The sequence below is a fragment of the Ictalurus punctatus genome, chromosome 13 (assembly GCF_001660625.3).
Source record: "Ictalurus punctatus breed USDA103 chromosome 13, Coco_2.0, whole genome shotgun sequence".
Lineage (NCBI taxonomy): Eukaryota > Metazoa > Chordata > Actinopteri > Siluriformes > Ictaluridae > Ictalurus > Ictalurus punctatus.
The window spans coordinates 2,930,943-2,948,930 of NC_030428.2; the positions used below are offsets into that span (position 1 = coordinate 2,930,943).

The 17,988-nt window shown below is 38.8% G+C and overlaps 2 protein-coding genes across 2 annotated transcripts in view; one reads left to right on the top strand and one right to left on the bottom strand.

The window, feature by feature from the left end:
- Nucleotides 1-2,980: 2,980 nt before the first annotated feature.
- aldoab (aldolase a, fructose-bisphosphate, b) lies at nt 2,981-7,559 on the bottom strand. Its single transcript, XM_017483009.3, has 7 exons — nt 7,402-7,559; nt 5,976-6,092; nt 5,522-5,788; nt 5,245-5,405; nt 4,897-5,155; nt 3,559-3,758; nt 2,981-3,426 (listed from the first exon to the last, which is right to left on the bottom strand). Exons 2-7 carry the CDS (start codon nt 6,085-6,087, stop codon nt 3,331-3,333), a joined length of 1,095 nt encoding a protein of 364 aa, XP_017338498.1. The 5' UTR covers nt 6,088-6,092; nt 7,402-7,559; the 3' UTR covers nt 2,981-3,330.
- A 5,864-nt stretch (nt 7,560-13,423) lies between these two features.
- LOC108273638 (integrin alpha-M) overlaps nt 13,424-17,988 on the top strand; it is a 36,005-nt gene continuing 31,440 nt past the window's right edge. The window contains exon 1 of the mRNA XM_053684917.1: nt 13,424-13,509. Within this exon, the coding sequence (XP_053540892.1) occupies nt 13,455-13,509 (55 nt within the window). The 5' untranslated portion in view covers nt 13,424-13,454. The remainder of the gene's footprint in view (nt 13,510-17,988) is intronic.

Below are 17,988 nucleotides of genomic sequence, written 5' to 3' on the forward strand. Positions count from 1 at the left end.
TGACCTCTGACATGAACTTGGCTTGAAATGTCGTCTCTTCAACCTTGGACAGGAACTTGGCGTGAGAGGCCGTCTCGTTGACCTCTGACAGGAACTTGTCTTGAAAGGTCGCCTTTTCGACCTCGGACAGGAACTTGGCTTGAGAGGTCATCTCTTTAACCTCTGACAGGAACTTGGCTTGAAAGGTTGCCTCTTCGACCATGGACTGGAACTTGGCTTGAAATGTCACCTCTTCGACCTCAGACAGGAACTTGGCTTGAGAGGTCGCCTTTTCGACCTCGGACATGAACATGGCTTGGGAGGTCACCTCGTTGAGCTCTAGCAGGAACTTGACTTTATGCTGGAGCTCTGGAGTGGAGACCGCCTCATGGGTATCAGGCTGAAACTCTGAGGCTGAGGTTGCCACATTGACCTCTGGCTGGAGCTCTGCAGGTGAGTCATTCTTGTGGGTCTCAAGCTGGAGCTCTGAGGTCGCCATGTTGACCTCCGGCTGGAGCTCGGCAGGTGAGACCACCTCATGGGTCTCAGGTTTGAGCTCTGGTGCTGAGGTCACCACGTTGTCCTCTGGCTGGAGCTCAGCAGGTGAGACCTCCTCGTGGGGCTCAAGCTGGAGCTCTGAGGTCGCCACATTGACCTCCGGCTGGAGCTTGGCAGGTGAGACCTCCTCATGGGTCTCAAGCTGGAGCTCTGAGGTCGCCACATTGACATCCAGCCTGAGCTCGGCAGGTGAGATCTCTTCGTGAGTCTCCAGCTGGAGCTCTGAGGTGGCCACGTTGACCTCTGGCTGGAGCTTGGCATGTGAGACTACCTCATGGGTCTCAGGTTCGAGCTCTGGTGCTGATGTCACCACATTGACCTCTGGCTGGAGCTTGGCAGGTGAGACCTCCTTGTGGGTCTCGAGCTGGAGCTCTGAGGTGGCCACATTGATCTGCTGATAATATGTAGTAAACGGCATGTCCGGTTCATCTCTGAGGCATGGCTCCCCCACAAGATCCTCAAAGATCACCTAGGATTCTGGGCCACCATACACCCTCATGACAAGTCCCACAAACAGACTGACACTCTCCAGTCCCCAGGATCCCATGGCTGCTAAACGCAGTGCCACTGGTGTGCTGGGCCACAAAACCGGGACAACAGGAACCCTACCCTGCTTCTCGCCGGGCTTGGGGTCCATTAGTCTCGAAAAGTATATTTGGCAGTCCCCAAGAAAAAATTCAGGATCACCTGACAAACCATCAAACATCTCCAGGAGATCAGTTCTAGTCCACTGCGGAAACTGGATCGAATTCACAGTTTGGATGGTTTGTTTAATTTCCTTTGGGTGACGTCTCCTCCATCTTCCTGCTGCATCCATGTTAGGCGAAGAAATCTGTCACAATATCCAGGTGAAGAAGGTTTAGGATGGATGCAATCGCAGTTAAGAGCTTTATTAAAGAGAGGCAGGCAGATAAATCCAAACCATGAGACAATAGCGTTATCGAAATATGGTAAATGGCGCACTTATATAGCGCTTTTATCCATAGCGCTTTACACTGTGTCTCATTCACCCATTCACGCGCACACTCACACACCAATAGTAGCAGAGCTGCCATGCAAGACGCTAACTTCCCATCGGGAGCAAATTGGGGTTCAGTGTCTTGCCCAAGGACACTTCGGCATGTGGAGTCATGTGGGCCGGAAATCGAACCGCCAACCCTACAATTAGTGGACAACCCGCTCTACCACCTGAGCCACAGCAGCGAAATAACATGCAAGGGGTCAGGCGATCAACATACAGGCATAAACAAGGCAAGGCAAGAATCAAAAACGAGTAACCAGAAACAAGATAAAAAACCCTGAATAAACACGAGGAACAAGGTAACCGCTTGTTAAACGAAAGAGACAATGGCAACTGCGCATATTACTTCGCAAAGACATAGTGAATGAGCAGTCTCTTTTATAGTGTGGTGTGATTGTGATTGGGAACAGGTATGTCTGACTAGTGTTCCGGACAAGGTGAACATGTGTGTGTAAGGGAAGTGTAGTCACTGGTTTGCTGTGACATGACACTAGGCAGCAATTAGCATTCTAGCTAATAGTAAATATTGTTTATTTACAGAGATTTTCACATAAAAACATTACATGAAGTTAAAATATTTACTTCTTACATTGTTATTCTTGAGTGCATTTAAAAGCAACAACTTTTTACCTTCACTTGGTTTCACATAAATTTTTATTTGAATAAAAACTGTCAATAAAAAACTTCTGGTTGGAGTTCTCATCAATTTGAAGTCATACGCTGCTTCTGAGGATGACTCCACATGATGCGGCCTAAAGATCATTAAGATTACTGAGGATAGCACCGCTTAAAAACCATAAGATGGCTTTGGACCTCAATTCATATGAACAGTTATGCTATGATGGCTGGGGCTACAATTGCCACAAACAGTTTTGCACTCAAGCCTCCATCAGTGAACAGTAGAGAGGTTCAACAAAACAGACTTCATTTAAAAACTGTATTGAATTTTCCTGGTTATTCAGTTGCACTATTTGACCATGTAGTATTAGCACATTTATAGAAGGGATTTACTTATTTATAATCACGCTATCTGGTGTCACCCAGATGAGGATGGGTTCCTTTTTAAGTCTGGTTCCTCTCAAGGTTTCTTCCTCATATCGTCTCAGGGAGTTTTTTCTTGACACTGTCGCCTCTGGGTACTCATTATGGATAAATTCATACATTTAAAATCTATATTCTGAATGTATACATTTCTGTACAGCTACTTTGGGACTATGTCCATTGTTAAAAGTGGTATACAAGTAAAACTGAATTGAATTGATTTAATTGGTGAGGGGTGCTGAGAAATTATAAGTATTGTAAAGATTGAAGTGAGAGAGCACTTCAATGTGAGAGTGAGTTCTCAGAAGTTTTTTTTTTGTCACATTTCCCACACTCATTTCACATAATAGAACCAAACAGGAATGACCAACAAACCACATGTTGGTGAGTAAGTTCTTTATTTCTTGGATATTATGGGTCAAGAACATTTGGGTACATCATATGAAAAAAAGAAATGTCATCTTACACCTAGAAAACAGGGAATTTTTCCAGCTAAATTAAGGCTTTGGAAAAAGCAGATGGAGACAGTTTTTTAGGTCTTTCACACATACAAAGGTTTTGAGTTTCTCCCACTCTCTCAAGACACCACTTATCCCCTATTACTATACTACAAAGTAATTAGAGGACAGAAAAGAAGATGATCAGTGAGAACAGGGTGAAACATTGGAAGTTCAGTTATTTCAGAAACAGGGTGGTGCAGGAGTGTTGGTGTGCCGAAAGATTTGGGCATTTTAATAAGCATGATTTGCCACATACAGGGACTCTCCTGCTGCTGCTCCTTTATCTCCTTTTGATTCATATTTACCAATGCATGCTGCACTGTTGGCCTGGTGAAACAGCAAGTAACAATTTTATTCTACAACAATTGAAGCTAAAAAACAACACCACTTGTAGGTCTTAACATTAGATTATGTTAATAATGTTTCATATGTATTTCCTAAGTGTAGAGATATACATACCAAGGCTCTCTTGATGTACTCCTCCTGGCAAGCCTTCCCATTCTCCTTCTTGCCTCCCCAGGCTTTGAGGGCTGAAGCCTGCAGGGCACGGCCATAAGAGAAAGTAAGTGCCCATGGTTTGTGCAGTGGGCATGTATTTATGGCATTCAGATTGACTGTGGCCTCCTCTTCACTCTGCCCTCCAGAGAGGAAAGTAATACCTATAGGGAGAAAGCATGGAAAGAGGGTCCCTTTGAAACCAAGAATGCAGTAAACACAACAGTGTACATTGTGATATTTAAATCAAGAAATTGTAAAAGTTTGAGGTCATTATGGGCTGCATGCATAATGCCAAAATTGTGCACATTGTTATTCAGTCCTCAGACCTAAGTCCGGAAGTTGCTGCTATTCAGATGTTGCACAATAGTTACTCGTGCTGGGTTGGAGTTTGAGTAAAACAGGCATGTCTCAGTTCTGTGTGATTCTGACCTTGGACTTAAACACATTTTTCTTGCACAATATCAGTTCATGTGAGGAACACCATTAAATCCAGTGCCAGACTGTTGGCTGACAGTTTTACGTAACCATAATATGTCATACTGATATGCATCTTAATCTGAGACATTGCTTATCTGAAGGACCCAATTTGGATGGACAAAATTATGAACTACATTTACTTAAAGTGAGGCATAAGTGTAGCAGATGAGTTCTTGGCCAGCCTAAGCTTCAAAGCATGGGCACATTTTCTTTACAGCAGAGCACATCAAATTAACAAAAAATATTGCCATTATGTTATTAATTAAGAAATCTATATACTACATTAAAAGCTTTAAAAAGAAGAAGCCTTTAACCTGCCTTCTTCTTATTCATATATCATCATATTCGTCTTTTTTATTTTTAATTTGTCTCGCTTTTATTTTAGACCCTATTACATTTTAGATAAAATTATATTTCTGTCTTCAGTCAGGATTTTTATTCCTGTTTTTTCAGGTTTAAAGGCAAGTGCTTGTGTTTAAATGTGGTGGTCAAGACACCCCGTCTTACATGCTTACAAATGGAAAATCTGGCAACCGCTGAATTACAAGCAGGTGATTTGCATAATGAGAACACGAAGCCCAGAAAAAATTAAGTGTCAAAATCTGAATACAATTTACTTTCTCCACAAAAATAATGATGGAAATTTTTAGATATAAGTTGTTAAATTAAGTCACCAACTGAACATATGACCATATATGAGGAACCATTATTCACTGTAGATTCAATATTATTCAATGGTGTGGGCAGAGAACACTGAAATATGCGGCTATGGATGACTTCAGGGCATGAGTGCACTTTAGCATGTATATCAATGTGACTAACCAGGAACAGCAGGAGGCACGGTGCGGCGCAGGGCAGTGACAGTGGCCATGGCAATCTCCTGGGCAGTGTACTTGTGAGAGCAAGAGTGACCAGCAGTCACCATGTTAGGCTTGAGCAGAGTGCCCTCAAGGTAAACATGGTGCTCAGACAGGGCTTTATAAACAGCTGCCAAAACCTTCTCGGTTACATACTGGCACCTCTTCAGGTCATGGTCACCATCAGGTAAGATCTCAGGCTCCACAATTGGCACGATGCCATGCTGGTGAGAGAGATGTAACAATATAATGAGCTTAAAGACCTTTGGAGCAATGTATCATGTCGTTGTTTGTGACGATGTGTGAATCTCACCATCTGGCAGATGCTTGCATAGCGTGCTAGTACATTAGCATTTTCTTTGATGGCCAGGCTGGAGGGAGTGGTGGGGGTGATCTTCAGCACACAACGCCATTTGGCAAAGTCAGCTCCATCCTTCTTGTACTGAGCGCAACGCTCATACAGGCCATCCAGACCTGAGAGTGGGCCAGTGTGAGAGAAAATTTGTTTTAGAAAGCCATAACAGACACAAAAAAAATGCTGAGTATGACAGCTAATGCTTTAAAAAAAAAAGTAGAAATGGAGAACCCACCCTGGGTAGTGGTCTCTCCATTAGTTCCGGCCAGAGGGACTACACCCTTGTCAACCTTGATGCCCACTACCATGCCTCTCTCCTTGATGAGCTGAGGGAACAGCTTGCCATCATCAGTCTTCTGGTAAAGGGTCTCATGAAAGAAGATTACTCCTCCAATGCAAGGCTTGACACGGTCATCGGCAGTGAAGAGCAGCTGACGGTAGAGCCTCCGGTTCTCCTCAGTGTTCTCAGCGTTGATGCTCTGGAAGCGTTTGGCTACACTGCCTGTAGCAACAGTGCACCATTGAGTGAGAAGTAATAGTAAACAAATTGCAGTTTGGTTTTAGTTTATTGGATTAAGACAGTTTGGAGTGTATAGAAGGCTCATATGTACAATGTATTCCCATTGGCATTCGGTGGGGATGTACAGTGTTGGCATTTATTTAATATTTGGTAGTGCGTGCAAGTGTACCTGTGGATTCATCAGCAGCGAGGATTCCCTTGCCAGGCGCGACAATCCTCAGAGCAATATCACTGAGCTCTTTCTTCTGCTCAGGGCTGAGGAATGGGTATGCGTGAGGCATTGTGACTGTAAAAGAGTCAAAGAGAGAGAAAGAAAGCAAGACAGGTGATTACGCTATAGGGACAGATATAACACTTGAGCGGAGAAAGAAAGGGGGAAGTGAGGCCAGGGTGAAGATGTAAGCAGGGGTGATTAATGAGTGACAAAAATAAACACAGGAACTTATATCATGTTGGTATCGACCACCAATTGTATTATTTCCACCGATGTACCGCATTATGTAAATCTGTACATACCTTCTTATACTCCAATCCTACACACCAGCAACATGAGGTTATTTTCTGGTTTACTGTTACTCTGACAAACATGATTCCTCTCACTGATTGTATAGAAACAATGTGAATTGTCTGTGACTCAGGCATTTAAGAGTTGAGTATAAGAACCATGGACTTTATATTTATTTCACACCTACATAAATCACACCTGACTCTGAAACCATAGTTCAAACCAGTGAATGCAAAATATTACATAACACTGCTGAAGAAGTTCAGGAAGTGTGTGACTGTCTGCATGTAGTCACCCTCTTCCCTATCTTTGCTATTTAAAAACTCTTACTGTTGACCTTTACTTTAATCATATATGGCACATCCCCCTGTCTCTGCTCTCATTTTCCTTCTATGATCCCCCTTCAATAGGTCAGGCTATATATAAACACTGTTGATGCCAGATGCTCTTGTAATGCCCTTGCTTATAATGCCATGGGCCCAAGCAGATCAGTCTAATTCATTTGATACTGCCTAAAACCTTTCAAAAAATATCATAGGTGTAGACGATGATACACTGTGACCATAGTCATTATAAAGTACATTATAATTTTATTTGTATTAATTGTGAGCCAGTTTAGACTAGGCCTATATTTACCAAGCTTCTCCAAATTAAAGCGTTGATCTATGATCAGTCTTTTGCATTCTGATGAATTTCCTAATGAAGTAGATGGAATTTATATTCAAAATTGATACTCTCACTTTGTGATAGTTTTACACTGATCTTGTTTCTAATCAGTAGGATTCAATGTTCTGTAAGTAGGAGACAATGCATTACTGACTGTGTCCTCAGGATAGCTTAGCATGATAAATAGGTTTAGCTAATGTGAGGCAACATCATCCTGCCCTTTGTAAAGAGGAAGGAAGTGCCTGTTTAACATGTGATATTAGCCAAGTGTTAACATTAGTCTGGGTTGCTTATGGTGATTGCTGCATTTGTGGCATAAACAAGCATTATAAGTCATGCATTATTATTTTTTTAATTAACATTAGGGATTATAGCTCAATTTGAAACAGTTTATATCTGAAAATATAGAAACTTCATGTCTTACCTTTCCAGTCGAGAGGACAGCTGAGGGAATGGAGGGACTCTCTCAGAGAGAGCGAGAGAAAGAGGGGCAGTTGAAAAGATCCGGCTTTAGCCCGTCACGCCTCCTAATCAGCCTGACCACTGTATTTATCTAGCATTGTGACCTCTCACATTTGAGATGGTTGGTTAAAATTAGCCCCAACCTGACACTGGAGAAGGGCGGCAACATTCCTCCATCTGAAACAGAGAGAAACAGGAAGACAGAACAAGACAGGGTATTTAAAGCAATACTGAGATAAGGAGATAATGGAGAAGCTATGAGTTACTGGGTATAGAAATATAAAGGCTGGGAGGAAATTGCAGCTAGACAGAAATATTGAGTATTGAACACGTTAATAGGCCATGGAGGTCATTACTTAGAACAGAAAGATTACACATGTAGCTTTTGTATCCTGGCCATGATTGAATGCGTGCAAACAGATAAAAACCTATGACTGAATGGAAGATGAGAAGTTCACAATGTAACAATGCTCATAAACTACACTTCATATACTGTACTTCAGGGAGCAATAAATTCAGACTTATTTTCAGTAATACTTTGGATTCATCATAACCACCTACAGATGCCTACTTTTGCTACACACACATATGGGGTATTCACACTACATATGCCTACATAGTGCAGGGGAGGATAAAATACGCTTCATTGCTAAAGTTCAATCCTACATGCTTTCTATGTGCATGAACCTGCTGAATTAACATTTTTCAATTTTAGTTTGAACACTTTCCTCTTGCTCCATTTGGCAGCATTGCAAAGCCGCTATTAGAAACGCAATCCCACCAAGGCAAAGATGATCCTTGACCTTTTCTCAACCTTTCTATGACTTTTGGGTGTAGAAGGGCAGCAAAGGTCACACATGATCAGTCATATGGCATGTCTAAATATCCGAGGATATGTATATATAGCACACCAGCAAATCCACTAAGGAATGGCTCAAAAAGGAGAAATGAAGGGTTATGGAATGGCCTAGTCAAAGTCCGGCTTTGAATATATATATATATATATATATATATATATATATATATATATATATATATATATATATATATATATATATATATATCTATATATATCAAATGTTACACATGATCAGCCCTAACCTAACAGTCATAGTCTAACCTTTTCCTTCTGCAAACTATATAAAGAGCAAAGGACTTGTGAATTAAATAGAACTTACCGGCAGACCCAGAAAGACCTTGTTTTTCTAGATTTTTCTCACAATTATCTCTTCTGGGCAGGATAATTGTGAGAAAAATCGAGAAAAACAAGTGAGAAACAGCAGGAAGCATTGCTTCAGAGATCAGTGTGAATTACCAGCCACAACCATAGCACAAACTACTTACAAACTGGATCAATGTGCATGGGTATAGAGGCAGAGTAATGCTGTGGAAAAGATACATCAGCCTCAAGAATAAGAAACATGCAAAAGAACATGCGCAGAAAGACAGAAACTTCTGGAGAACTGTCTCAACTTCTGATGAAGCCAAATTTAACTTGGATGGATTTGATGGTGTCTGTGTAAAGACAGCCAGGATAAGAGGATAAATCTGTGGCTGTTTTTCCTATAGTCGTGTCGGTGAGCTTGTGTTCATTGATAGCAACATTAACTCAGAAGTGTACAGCGGCATTTTGGATGCTAACTTGCAGAAATCACAGAAGAAATAATTCAACCCACAGAAGTGGATTTTTCAGCAGAATAATGATCCAACGCAACTAGCCTAACTTTGTCAAAAAGGAAATGAAAGTCTTATAATGACTCTGCCATAGCCCTGACCTTAACCATATACAGTATCTGTGGAACGCAATTCAGAAGAAATTAGCATGTTAGCAGATAGTACGGGTGAGCTGAAAGTTTGGTTGGTTGAAATTTACAAACATGATTCACAGGAAAAGTACACCACAACTCTTACAGAAACAAGCTGATTCCATGCCTAGACATCATCAAGAGGTTCTGTGAAATAAAGGATGGCAAACCCTAAATATGTGTACTTGTTACTGTACTTGTTACCATATTTGTACTCTATAGGCCAGAGGTGGAAAATACATGTTATTGAACTTTGTTACTATTCGCAATTATTACTTGAGTGTTATTGAAATTGAATACTTGTACTCTCAATTTAATTTCCAAGAAAATAATTTTTGCTCCTTATATTGTTTTATGTGCACCTTGAAAGTACTCAGTACAAATCTTGAAGGTCTCTTCTAATAGCCAAAACAGCTGTACACTATACATCATCAATCGAAATGGGCTCACTTTAGCATCTAATCATTTCAGTTTCACATCCAATCAAATTAATCAATGTCAAGAATCGTGCCAATTCAGCATCTTCCGTGGCTTTCATATGCTACACAATGTAGTTAAAATTATAGCTATCAGTGTGCATCCATGTGAAAATGGATACGCCGCTGGACCGCAGTGTTGAACTTGAGAATAAGCACACCTGGACCTACCAGAGTAAAATATTTCAATAAACTGGACTAAACAAAGACTTGTATAGAATGAGTTGCCTTCTTTCTGTTCATAGAAGGGATGAACTCCATCTAATTTGAAAAAGCTTGTTGAGGAAAGTTTAGGTAATTTGCTAACATTCACTGGCTATAACAAAGTTAGCATGCTTTCTTTGCTAAAGCCTGGTTAGACTAAGATCGATTCCAGTAGCTAACATAATTGGTTTGACAGCAAGTCGCATCCTAGGTATTGGGAAATATTGACTATTTACATGATATTTTACTTCTGATGCATTAAGTATTAAACTCTGACGTGCTAGTCATGCACATGACAATTAACAGAGATTGAAAGTTTCCAGGCAGATGGTGTGGTTGCGTTGTAACAAGAGTCCAGGGATTGTAGATCAGTAATGCAAGTTACTTTTCATGACATTTACTTAATTTCGCCAGTTAAAAACATTTACATTTGACCTTTTAATGAGTACATTTAAAAGCAGCAACAGATTTTACTTTCACTATTTATTTATTTATTTATTTATTTATTCATTCATTTATTTACACATTATCTATACATTCACAGAAAAAAGATCTCAGTACTTTTTCCCAGCCATGTTCTTAGCCAAGCAGGCCCTAGTTATGTTGAAGTAAGTTTCTCTTCCTTTTTAATTTTGTGGCTCTTTTCATGTCACTGCGTTTCACATGTGCCAAATTTAAAATAGGCTTATGCTTTTATTATTTATTTTCCCTTACTACATGGACTTCATTGAGTAAATAGATCAAGGATATATTAAGTAACATATACATGCATTTGTGAAGAGGCTCTAGAGATGTGGGTACTTACTATATTTGTGTTTCTAGATATATTTCATTTGCTTATACTTTTTATTTGCATGTCATAAATAATGGTAAACACATATGGGGAAAAGAAAAAAATAATATAGCAGAATTTCTATGGTTTCATGTAATCATACTTGGACATTTTTCCCTCAATGTTTTACATAGATAAGATGATATGTGACAGCTTTTTGGTGATCTGCATGCAGCACAAGTCAGTTTCTATTCCTCTGTGGCTTGACACTCCTTCTCTTTTAATACATGTTCAAATGTTTTACCACTGGCTACTTGAAAGTATGAAGAAAAAACAATATTTTTGGTAGACAGGAGGAAACCCACATGGACATGGGGAGAAGGCGTTATATTCTGGTTCCTCTCAAAGAATTTCTCTCATGTACTCACATTGTTTATATAAGCCACTACTCTTTAAAAAGAACATTGCTGCCAATCTGCAGTTTGCAAAAGATAATGTGGACAAGCCAGAAGGCTAATGGAAAATTCCAGCATAAGAACCTTATCCCATCTGTGAAACATGGTGTTGGTAGTATCATGGTTTGGGCCTGTTTTGATCAGGGTCAGGATAGCTGGCCATCATTGATGGAACAATGAATTCTGAATTATACAAGATAATTCTAAAGAAAAATGTCAGGACATCTGCCCTGACAATTGAATCTCAAGAGAAAGAGGGTCCAGCAAGACAACGACCCTAAGCACACCAGTAATTCTACCAAAAATGGTTAAAGAAGAATAAAGTTAATGTTTTGGAATGGCCAAGTGGAAGTTCTGACCTTAATCCAGTAGAAGTGATGGGGAAGGACCTGAAGCAAGCAGTTCATTAAAGGAAGCCCATCAACATCCCAGCATTGAAGCTGAGAAATTGGTCTACATTTCCTCCAAGCCAATGTGCAGGACAGATCAACAGTTACCTTAAATATTTAGCTACAGTTATTTCACAAACATTCAATCACCCCTATACATTGAAGACATTTGCTTTTGAGATCAAAAGATGAATATGAGATGATAGATCAGAATTTCAGATTTCATTTCCTGACATTTACATCTAAATGTGTTACACAAGTGACCGCCACAAAACTCCAAAATGTATAAAGTTAAAGTCTGAAAAGCAGAAGTGGAAGTTACTGTATAGTCCTCTACAAGACTATTGGAACAGCAAGGCGAATTATTCTTTTGCGCTATATACCAAAGACATTTCGGGTTGAGATCAAAAGATGGCTATGAGATGAGACTTTAGGATTTCAGTCTTTATTTCTTGGTGTTTACATCTAGATGTGTTAAACAGCATAAAACATAGAACATTTTTTTGTATCAGACCACCCAAATTTTAGGTGAGCAAAAGCATAAGGACAGATAACTAAATAACAATTAATATTTGGTTGCATATCCCTTGCTTGCAATAACTGAACTGACTAAGTGTTGGTTTCGTCTTTGGTGATGTTTTTCCAGGCTTTTACCACAGCCTATTCCAGTAGTTTGTTTCGGGGGGCTTCTCCCTTCAGTCTCCTCTTCAGGAGGTGAAATGCTGCTCAGTTGGGTTAAGATCTGGTGATTGATTGGCCAGTATAAAACTATATATAAAAAAATATTTAAAAAAAAGTATATGTATAAAAAAAGAGTGCTATGACCTAAATACTAGTGCACATGTGGTGTGCAATAGATGATGGGTGCTGTAGTCTTGCGTCACTATACAGTACAACCTGACAGAGTTTTTAATAGAGACTGCAAAGCACTTCTATAAGTCGTTCTGGATAAGGGCCTCTGCTAAAAGCTGTAAACGTAATAAAAATAAGCCATTTAAACTTAACAGTATAATCCATATACAATATAAAAGTGCAGTAACTCATTGCAAATTATATGATTTCAAGCTTCAAATTTCATTGAGCACTCTTTCTCTTTTTCACTCTGTGCGTGTGTGTGTGTGTGTGTGTGTGTATACTGTGCATATCTATGTTCTATATAGATGTAAATTGTCACCATTGTTGCTGGTCATGACAAACTCCCCCATGCCCCCCTCAAAAAAAACCCCACTAGATTCAAGTTCAAGTTCAAGCTCAAGTGGTTTAATTGTCATTTCAACCATATACAGTTGGTACATTACACAGTGAACTGAAACAATGTTACTCTAGGACCATGGTGCTACATAAAACAACACACTAACCACATGAAATGAAACAGAACTAAAGGAGATGCGCAGATGTGTGCTAACAATACAGGACAGTACAGTAACTATTAATACAGGACAATAGGCACAGTGAGTGCCAAAACAGTACACAGTTTTAGTGTGGAAGTGTCTGATACAACAGGTAGTGCAGAAGATAGGTACCAAGGAGTAACAATATAATTTAAAAATGGTATCAATGTAAACATAAGATGCTATGACTGAGTATTCAGCAAATTAGCTTATACCAAATATGGACATAGCCATCACATCACATCACACTAGATCACATCACACTAGATCATATCACACTAGATGATAAACGCTGGCTGCTCATGAAAACGTCTGTTTTCTGACACCTCCTCTGACTTAATTATATGCTCAGTGCTTGTGATATTTTTTTTTAAATATGGTGTGCAACTATTTCCACTGTGCCCCTGGTCAGTTTATGCCACTCCCACAGTTGTACATGTGGGTTTACTAAGCGGCTGCACACTTCTCTTGTATCTACTTCCTCAATAATGACTTTCTTGTATCCATCCCTCCAGTGAACTCAATGACAGCATTGACAATGGACTGGAATTTCCCAGTGTACTTTTTCCTGATGTCTGGTAAGACTAAGTAAAACTAAGTGTCTTTATAGCCATCTTTATCGCTATATTTATTCAATGTATTCAAATTCAGGTCAATTAAATTTTTTTTGTGATTTTGGTCATTTGTGTACAAGTGACGTGGCATGTTGCATGAAAATAGATTATGACTAGGGAATATAACAGCATTTAAACGTTTGAAATGCCCTTTTATGTCAGGTGATGAAATGTACAAGATTTAGCCACTTCCTAATTTCTCTCTTTCTCTCATTTTCTCTCTAATTTTCATATATGATGCTTTTTTGGCATGAGTGCTACACAGTCCTACCAATGTTAGGAGTAAGTAAACGTATGCATTTTTATATCACAGTGCTGTCGATTTCTTGATTCTGATTGATCGGAAGGTGCTAATTAATTTTCTATAACAGTAGCTCAGACAGTAGTTTCAGTAGTAGTTCTAATATCGTTTCTTTAGCAAAAGCTCATTCACAGGGACTTGTACGGTAAAAACTTTACATTAATGGATTAAAAATGCCATGTATATTTTTGCAGGAAAAAAGTTTTCCAAGAGAGCCCTTTTTTACTTTTAGCAACAAGCCTCTTGAGGGAGATCTTATCATGACAAAAGCTGTTGTTTGGCACCTCCACTCAGAGATCTTAAAATACTTTTAATGTGAAAAAAATCACTGTAATGCACACACTGGAGTGGCTTATTACTTTCATAAAACTGTGACAAAAACTATATAATAAAATCCAGTGCTCATTTATTATAAATAATATCCACTATAAGCAATTCTTCCACCACATTGTAGTCTGCTAAGCTTTGGTTGCTAAAACATAACAGATTAAGGGATTTCATGATAAAAACAATGTCTTACGGTCTGATAATATCAAGCATGTTTAATATTCTCGGTGTAGTATCAGCTACTCTATGACATGCAAGTGATGAGAACCAGCCAGTTATAGTCTGAGAGGAAAACAAATACATCTGTTGTCATGCGCAGGAGATCCAGTTCTATCAACCATCTCATTGTGTGGGAGAACAGGTTCAAAATGTAACCATAGTAATAATGGTGCTATAAGAAATTATTTGGCATGTCATACCAAAATGAAGGATTAGGAATTAGGAACACAACTTAGTACAGATGCAAAATATAAAAATAGCTTTGTTTCTTTTCAGTAGACAGTTCTCTTTGCAGAACAGTCAATCGTCACTGCCTGCATCTCCCCAACCAATCCTTCCCTAATATATTTTTTTTGTTTCCATAAAAAAATAGCACAGATAGACATGACAGAAAGCTCTTTATTTATTTTCATGAGAAAATAATCATTTATTTTCATTTGGGGATCAGATGCACAGAATCATGTGGCAAGTAAGCACTGTCAGTGCTTTGCAACACTCAGAGGTAAAGCTGTAGTTTTAAGTTTTCACTATGGGAAAATCTTCAGCATGACAAATGATAACATGAAAGTTACGTTTTTTTTTGTTTTACATACTGAAGAGAGAGATCCAAAGAGGCAAATTGCTGTGGCATAAAAGCAATAAAGCACTTTGTAATGTGCTGTTATAGGAAAATTATGCACTTTTGGGTGGTGGTAACAGTAAGTCTGATTTGCCTCCGACATCACACCAACACTTAGTGGATTATTTTCCCATAACAGTACACCCCCAGTGTTTTATTCCTCAATTACTGAGGACTATATAATGTAATGTGTAGAATGTGTTTCTATGGGGCATCATTTCATTTTTCCTCCACTGGAACTAAGAGGCCCAGCCCTGTTCCAGCATGACAATGCTAGTGGAAACATTCACAGTAGAGTAAAGGTTGTTATATGGCAGAAAGAGGAGCTAACACTACTTTACCATGACCATACATAGACAGATATACAGCGAGATAGACAGGCAGACAAATTATATTTAGCTCTTCTCTCACTGTCACTTTTTTTTTACCCCTTGAGCTCAAAATGAACTTTTTGAGCATAGCAGTGTTGTAGTAGAGTTTTGTTTTGTTTTTTTCTTAAAGGCATCATTGTAACTGCCAGGTTGCGAATAGCAACTCTTTTTTCTAAAAGGGTAGGAGTGTCTAATAAGGTGGCCAGTAAGTGTACACAGATTAAAAAATAAATAAATCATGCATAACTGCATTTAATACACTCACACTCAAATAATAGCAGTACTTATCTGATACACTAGGGGTACATTTTGAAATGTTTATTAATAATAAACTTTGAGGGACGTCATCATGTCTGCAAGAGTCACCTATGAGTATGTATGACTTGACTCTTTAGTTTTTTATACTTTTCATACATGTATAATTGTGGAGTGAAGTTTTAAGTAAGTAATGAAAGTGACATGAATGCACCTTCAACTAAAATTGGTGTGTACTGTGATCTTTTATTTTTTACTTTAAGCGTAAAGGCCTTGTGTATGTACTTTAAAGTACATTGCGTGTACTTTAGCTGTTCTTAGAGTAACCGTGCTTGCCACATTTGAAACAGAGGCAGGAATGTCCATTTGCCAGTTTGTTTATGTAAGATGTATTAGTGTATGTGCATATACAGGGAATATAGACAAAATAAGGGCCTTGTCTTTGAAGTGACTAACTTATAAATGCCCCCATACAGGTGAGTTATATTAATTTGTGATATTTTAACGCATCGTAAGGCAGCTATCAGAGTTCTGAAAAGGCCAATACTAGGTGCCTGAATTGCAGATCAGTCACAAAAAATAGAAAATGATGTAATGTTTTAGTGACAAGCATAAAAGAAGTATATAGTCAACATGGACAAAGAGAAACAGAGGTCACATTACACTTTCCCAGATGGTTAACCCAAATCTACAACCACAATCTCCTTTGTGTGGATAGTGCATTGGACTTCTAGAGGTGAAGCTGTTCAACGGTTGTGGGTTCATGTCCCATTAAAATGGCTGGTTAGAACTTTGCTGGTCCAGTGGTTAAGGTTCTGAGCTCCTGATCAGGAGGTCATAAATTCAACTTCTAGCACCACTAAGCTGTAACTGTGCTGTGTAGTTCTTGTGCTAGGCCCCTAACCCTCTCTGCTCCAGGTATGCCGTGGCATGGCACTGACTAAAGGCTTCTTATAGGGGAAGTGGCGAGCAGTGGTTAAGGCCTTGGGGTATTTGTTAATTAGTGAGTACAAATCACAAGAGTGCCTCTTTTGGGGCCTCGATCAAGTATCTTGTCAACTGCTGTATCTTGTCTCAAATGTAATTTGGATAAAAGTGTATGAAAGTGTATGATTGAGTCACAAAAATACTATACGTTGTGAGCTTCATGGCAGGGCAAGTATTTAGAAACACTTTGTATTGGTGTAAGAAGTACAAAACTTGGTGCAATAGAAAACAGTAATAGAGCCTTTCCTGTATCTGGAAAGACTTAAGTTTGGAGGAAGCCACAGTATGTCTATTGCCAACTGTTAGAATAGTGTAAGATTCATAATGTTCTGGGGTGCCATCTTGTGGAAATCTTTTAGAGCAGTGACTGCTACACCAGTCATTGTCAGTATTGTGAGGTAAAACCATTCCTTTAAGTTTTCTTCCATGAGGAGAGTCTTCATCACAGAATACTTTACACGTTGTGGTTTCTTGGAAACATGATGTGAGTGTTGGGCTATTTAGCTTTGGGAAAAAAGAGAGAGAGAAAAGAGAAGCTTGTGAGGGAACTACAGTTTATAGCTGTTATAACAAGTGTTAACAGGACCTAATATGTTTCACAAACATTCCACCAAATTAAATGTCTTTACAATGGACAAAACACATGATGTGTTATTTTTAGTAAATATAAAATTGTACTCATTGGAGCACTGCTGTGTTAAACGGGGAAAACAACATTGGAAAGTAACCAACTTCAGGGTGGTAACAGTAACTTATTTTCCTGTTTGGTCACATCACACCACCCATAGTTTGTGCAAAATATTATATACACAAAAGTAAAAATGGTCATATTCACTCCTACTGGTATGCTGGATTTAAAGCTGAGATGGTTTCCATTTTCTTTTTGCAACACATTTTAAACACATTATCTGATATTTATTACTATTATTATTTAATGTTTTTAATCCAACCCCTCTTTTAATCTTTAATTTAAACCATTACCTTTGTCTTAGTCTTTCATTTGAGTGTTTGATTTATTTTACTTTCTTTTAATAGTTGCAATTGTCATTGTCCTGGACACAAAATCAATCAATCAATCAATCAATCAATCAATCAATCAATCAATCAATCAATCAATCAATCAACCAATCAACCAATCAATCAATCAATCAATCAATCAATCAATCAACCAATCAATCAACCAACCAATCAATCAATCAATCAATCAATCAATCAAATAAATCCAGCAAACAATAAATGAAAAGTCACTTCTGGACCCATGACAGAGCAACATTTTTTAATTATGAGCAAACCAGAATTTTCACTCCAAAATCTCCCAAAAGATTTTCAGCTGAGTTGAGCGCTGGTGACTCTGAAGGCTTATG

Coding starts and splice junctions, on each gene's coding strand:
- aldoab (XM_017483009.3), bottom strand. CDS start 6,087: ATGCCTCACGCATACCCATTCCTCAGCCCTGAGCAGAAGAAAGAGCTC. Junction 5,156..5,244: donor ATGCAAGCATCTGCCAGATG/GTGAGATTCACA, acceptor CTCTCTCACCAG/CATGGCATCGTGCCAATTGT. Junction 3,759..4,896: donor CGTGCCTCCTGCTGTTCCTG/GTTAGTCACATT, acceptor TTCTCCCTATAG/GTATTACTTTCCTCTCTGGA.